Below are 6,132 nucleotides of genomic sequence, written 5' to 3'. Positions count from 1 at the left end.
TCAATTTGTCTTGCTTGCTCCACTTGATCCTACGTTGTCATTTGCAGATGGCATACCGCTTCCAATATCCGGTACCTACAGTAAATAAAACATGTAAGTAATGTTTTATTGAAATAAATTAAGAAAGAAATAAAACAACTTTAAGTCATTTACTTAAGTAAATTATACCTCATTAACTGAGGGACGTGGCAAACTTGCAGCAATAGAAGCTAGGTATTCTGGAACATCTTCTTTAGAAGCAATGTAGGCAAGCAATGCTTGCATTTGGATTTTCATAGTTGCAAGCTCATTTTCTATCCTCACAAACTTGTCATTTGTATTTGGAGAAGTTCCACTAGATGAAGCAAAATTCATACCATTTAATCTTGTAGTAGACTTTTTAAAAGGAAGGGTAGGACAAGCTCCATGTGAGAGTCCTCTAACTCGACCTGCATGCTCTTTTCCAAATATAATACCAGTCAGATCATATGGAGATATATCTGATGCAGTTTCTGAATTTTGCATCATCAAATCATCAATTTTTTCCTACAAAAAATGGATTATTATTTCTTTGTTTTAATAATACTCTAGTTGATATGTCCTGAATCATGATATTTTCTACTAAATTGATATTGAAAATGAAGATCTAAGTAAAATTTTAGATTACCAAGTCATATCAAATAAATGAATCAAATAGTTAATATATTAATTAAAATTTAAAACACACATGGGTTACAATTTTTCTCCATATTTGATGTGTAAATTCCAATCTTTTAGGATAGGGAACACGACTTAACTGAGCCAATATTATGGCTATCAAATGTAAATCAATCTAATTTAGTCATGTAGTGGTTTCTTTGGTATTTTGGTTTACTGTGCTATTCAATAAAAGGCTTTCTTCCATGAGAGATACTTTAAAAGGTTATCTTTTGAAAATGTTTAATGCATGTTTCAATACAAATGTTACGACTCATAATTCAAACAGTGGCAATAGTGTGTACGAGAGAGTTTATATGCCCCTTATTTCAGCACTAACCATAATGGCTTTCATCGCCTCATTTGGCATATGACAGTTTTCAATTTTCTCCGTATATTACTGACCATGGTTACAACAAATAACTCAGTAGCTTACTAAGGAAAGCCAATAAATAATAACTTCCCTATAGTATTCATACCTATTGTGCTTAGATTTTATTATAATAAATAATAAAATAAAAACACATGATGTTTAGAAATAAGAAGGAATAAAGTTACCCCAATCTCCATGGCCTCATCATTCACATAGGTGCCATTCTTTCTCTTATGTGTTATTTTCCACATTTCAGCTCGCCCAATATTCTTACCAGTCTCATTTTTCTGTATGTTAAAAAAAAACATATTGTAAGTAAAAAAATCAGAATATATTATAACTGAGAACAACATATATATTAGTAAAAAGATACCAAATTATCCCTTCTTCTTGACAAAGACATAGCACCACCAGTGTGAGGAATTGTTTGTCTTTTCCTTATATCTTTGTTTCTATTACACATATTCTACAAAATGAAAAGGAAATTAATTTTTGCAAATTTAAACTCAAATATTTGAAAATATTATAATTAATCAGTTTGTACCATTGTGGAAGGCTTGAGACGATAATCAACAAAAATAACCCATTGATCCATGTTATAACCTTTTGGCACATTCTTGATGAGGTCATTTCTACTACAAGTGGATCATAAAATTTATTCCAAAGCTTGCATCTATACTCCCTCCATAGTTTTCCAATTTTACACATGACATCTCTTTTTGCCAATTCTTCATTTACCTTGAAGCAAAATTGAGCCTTGAAATAATACAAAAGTTAGTCCACACTTTTCTATAAATAAATTAATACTAGAGATGTCAACATGTAGGTCAAATTACCTTTAATGTACTCTCCCACACTTTATCTTTGTAAGTATTTGGCATAGTTGTCCATCTTTCAAAACTTATAGGAAAGAAAATGTGATTTTGAGCTAGTTGGCCACAAACTCCAGCAAGTAAGGCAAATGCTTCTCCAATTGGTTGATATTTATCGTCATAGTTCACCAACACACGTAATCCATTAGGCAAGTTATGAACATCTTTAACCTTAAGCTTGAGCTTTTGTGTACCTCCATCCTCGTCTTAAAAAAATTAAATCCATGAATTAGAAATGAAAAGGAAATTGCAATATTAAAATTACATATTCTTTACCTATAGCATCAACAACCCAATAGTGGTTTGACTGTCTTCCTCTTTTTGGTCCCACTTTTCCTCTTCAGATTCATTAGTGGGTTGAGCAGATTGAGAATTTGGTTCTACATGTTGAGATGTTGATTGTGCAGATTCAGATGTTGGTTGTGTAGATTTTGAAGTTACATGTGCAGATTCAGAAGTTTGTTGTATTGGTTCAGAAGTTGGATGTGTAGGTTCAGTTGGTTAAGTATATTGAGTTCTTAGTTGTGTAGGTAGCTTTCTTGGTTGTCCAGGTTGCTGTCTTGGTTGTCTAGGTTGCTTTCTTGGCTGTCCAAATTGAGTTAGTGGCAGTGAAGCTTGAGAAGTTGGTTGTGCATGTTGCTTTCTTGGTTGTGCAATTTCAAAATTTGGCTGTGTAGGTTGAGAAGTTACTTGTGCAGGTTGCTATCTTGGTTGTGCAGGTTGTTGTCTTGACTGTGCAGGTTGTTGTCTTGGCTGTACAGGTTCATGTATTGGCTATGCAGATTCATGTATTGGTTGCTCATGGGTAGCTTGTAACACAGAATGTTGTGAACTAGATGTAATATGTTGATCTTTGGAGGTTCCAAGAACTGACTTAAGCAAGTTCTTAATCCTTTTTGGTCTAGGCATATCTGCAAAGAAAAATTAAGCAAGCTTCATGTTATGAAAACTCCAAGTAAAAACATCAAACCAATGGTTTTAGAAAAAATGGTTAAATATGAGATCAAATGCCATTTGAAATTATATTTCACTGTTCTACCTTGTAGAAACAAGTCGAAAATGATGCTAAAGTATTCAAACTATTTCCATTATATATTACTCTAACATTGAATCATTTTCATCAAGCTCATTATTATTGTTGTCCCCAGTTAACAATTCATCATCTTCATCATCCCTAAATAGCGTCAATTGTTCAGAATCAGTGAAAGAATGATTTAAGTCTTGTTGCAGACACGCTTCAACTTCACACACATCAATATCTCTTTCTCCCATATCATAAACGTCTCTTGGTTTCAAATGGACATCAATTGTCCAATCCTTATTCACCTCATCGTTGACATAGTACGCCATTTCAGCTTGTGAAACTTCAATGTAGGGATCATTCTCCTCACGGTCTCCAATGTGAATTAATCGTGAAAAATTAATACAATTGAAACCCCATGGATCCTTTTTAAACCCCCTATCTTTTGTGGTGTCAGCCCACTTGCATTTGAATAAAGTCACTTTAAAATGACCATAGTAATTTAACTGAATTATATCTTTTAATTTTCCATAATAGGCCAAATTCGCTTGCCTAATGTTATCGTCTGCACTGCTTACAACACATGATGTCGAAGAAGTTAAGAAAACTCCACTATTTTGGGTTTTCTTCCCTTTTTCTCGGCTTTCAGTTCTAAATTTGAATCCATTTACATTGAAGGCAGTAAATCTTCTAGCATGTGGTGTTGGACCTTGAGCTAAATATTTGAGATCATCTAACACTGAACTTGAAATATCTGGGTTTTGAATCTAAAAAAATAATTATCAAATACGTCAACATATTTTCAAAGCATTAATTTAAAATTTTCAAAATAATATTTTTCATACCCTTTGGGGAAACTAGTTTATGAAATTCTTATTAACAATATTTTCTATGTCTGTATTTGAAATTCTTCGCCCTCTAGACCGCCTTCGTAAATGATCTTTAAATTCCCTAACATAGCATGTCAACATGTTAATAATAATACCATATAAAAAAACACATTGTCCCAATAATTAAAGTTATGGTTTATGGTAATACTCACTCAATATAAGGCTTAAATTCAGGGCAATTAAATAACACATATCGATGTGCCTGAGTTTTTCCAATGATTGATAGCTTAAAAGTTGAAAAGGCACTTACTACTCGACCAATTGGTGGAAATAGGGTACTTAATTGAGGAAAATTTGTATTATAATAATCATCCACACGTGAAGGTCTATTAATTCTTGTCTCCATCCCTTCTATATAGTGAAAGCAAAAAGTTAAAACCTCTTCAGCTAGATATCCTTCAGCAATAGAACCTTCGGGTTGTACCTTGTTTCAAACATAGATTTTAAGTGTCCCAAATACCTATAAAATTTTATCACAATTAGGATAAACAAGCTTTACACTTAAAAAAAATAGAAAGGTGTGTGAGCCACAATTACCTTTCAATGGGATACATCCAACGATAATGGACCGGACCTCCAAGTTTTGCCTCACCAGCTAGGTGACAAGTTAAATGAACCATGATTGTAAAAAAAGTAGGAGGGAATAACATTTCCAAGTGGCAAAGAGTTTGAATTGACTTAAAGATTTACCACATAATTGTCGAAAAAAGAAACATAGCTCTACTATCACTACAGTCACATTGTTTGGTAAAACATTACGTATCGCAATAGGTAGTAATTGTTCCATAAGAATATGACAATCATGACTTTTTAGGCCAAAGATCTTTCCATTTTTCATGTCAATACACCTTGAAATGTTACTTGAGTATCCATCTGGCAGTTTAACATTTTTCAATGTTTGCAAAAATGTTTTTTCTTTTCTTTTGACAATGAAAACAAAACTGGCCTAAATCTTCCTTTATCATTTGCCCAAAGTTCCTTCCTTATACCCATTTCTTTAAGAACCTTTCAGGCTTTAATATTATCTTTTGATTTCTTAGGATCATTAAGTAAAGTGTACAAAACATTATCACATACATTCTTCTCAATATGCATGACATCTAGACAATGGCGTAACAAATTGGTCTCCCAATAAGGAAGGTCAAAAAATATACTTCTTTTTCTCCATTGATCTGATCCAACAGCATCAACATTGTTTCCTCGAGCCCTCTTACTTGCATTTGTAGTTTCTAATGGTTTCCCAAATGTAACATTCACACCCTCAACTTGTTTAAATATGTCTGACCCTGACAAAGAACTTGGTGCATCCCTTAATTCAGTACTTCCATTGAAAAGAATTTGACTCAACCTAAATCTATGGACTTTTGGTAAAAATCGACGGTGTCCCATAAAACTAAATTTGCCTCTGTACAACCAACATGAGTCTGTATCAAAGTTACAGGTAGGGCAAGCAAGACTAGTGTGTGTGTTCCATCCAGATAAATTTCCTAGTCTAGGGAAGTCACTAATTGTCCACATCAAAGTCGCTCGTAGTGTAAACATTTCTTTTTTCAAATAGTCAAATGTTTGCACTCCATCATACCATAACTCCTTCAATTCATTCATTAGTGGTTTTAAGTATACATCAATGTCATTCCTTGCCATTTGTTTACTAGGAATTATCATAGAGAGGATAAAGGAGGTTTGCTTCATACACTCCCAAGGAGGGCAATTGTATGGTATGAGTACCATTGGCCATATACTATGACTTGTACTCATGTTCCCAAAAGGATTGAAACCATCAGTAGCTAATCCTAATCGTACATTTCGAGGATCATTTACAAATTCTGGATGCAATAGATCAAATGTTTTCCAAGCCTCAGAATCTCTAGGATGCCTCATTAATCCTTCTTGGTTATTTCCGAATGCATGCCATGTCATTGAATTAGCTGTCTTTGAACACATAAACAATCTTTGCAATCTCGACTTTAATGGAAAGTAACGTAAGATCTTTGCATATTGCTTCTTATTTTTATCTTTCCATTTAGACGTCTTGCACCTTTTACATTCTTCTAAGCCTTCATTCTCTTCACCCCAATATAGCATGCAATCTTTTGGGCAAGCTGGTATTTTGACATAATTAAGACCAAGTTTGGTAATAACATTCTTAGCCTCATATAAGGAGTTAGGAAACTTAGCATGTTCAAATGCATCCTTTAGCAAGTCTAGAATCATTATCATTTCCTTGTCACTCATTCTACACATGCACTTAATATGATACAACTTTAGCATGAATGATAGTTTCGAATACTTTGTACAACT

General features: G+C 33.4%; 1 protein-coding gene and 1 pseudogene across 1 annotated transcript; both read right to left on the bottom strand.

Annotated features, from left to right (window-relative positions):
* LOC146886172 (uncharacterized) lies at nt 1-2,283 on the bottom strand. The gene is made up of 7 exons (XM_085672916.1): nt 2,197-2,283; nt 1,885-2,126; nt 1,593-1,804; nt 1,422-1,514; nt 1,234-1,335; nt 169-525; nt 1-75 (listed from the first exon to the last, which is right to left on the bottom strand). Exons 3-7 carry the CDS (start codon nt 1,641-1,643, stop codon nt 1-3), a joined length of 678 nt encoding a protein of 225 aa, XP_085529042.1. The 5' UTR covers nt 1,644-1,804; nt 1,885-2,126; nt 2,197-2,283.
* Nucleotides 2,284-3,015: 732 nt separating this feature from the next.
* LOC146886171 (uncharacterized) lies at nt 3,016-5,373 on the bottom strand (annotated as a pseudogene).
* Between the last annotated feature and the right edge of the window lie 759 nt (nt 5,374-6,132).

The sequence above is a fragment of the Vigna unguiculata genome, chromosome 5, assembly GCF_037176805.1.
Source record: "Vigna unguiculata cultivar grain cowpea cultivar isolate G323 ecotype 2 chromosome 5, ASM3717680v1, whole genome shotgun sequence".
Classification (NCBI taxonomy): domain Eukaryota; kingdom Viridiplantae; phylum Streptophyta; class Magnoliopsida; order Fabales; family Fabaceae; genus Vigna; species Vigna unguiculata.
Note: the sequence above shows the minus strand (reverse complement) of the source record. Positions and strands in the feature narration are given on the sequence as shown.

Bases quoted from the DNA above. Each gene is read 5' to 3' on its own strand.
- LOC146886172 (XM_085672916.1), bottom strand. From the start codon at position 1,643: ATGGATCAATGGGTTATTTTTGTTGATTATCGTCTCAAGCCTTCCACA. The intron at 1,515-1,592 runs GTACAAACTGAT...TTCATTTTGTAG, and splicing joins GTCTCAAGCCTTCCACAATG to AATATGTGTAATAGAAACAA. The intron at 76-168 runs GTATAATTTACT...TATTTACTGTAG, and splicing joins CACGTCCCTCAGTTAATGAG to GTACCGGATATTGGAAGCGG.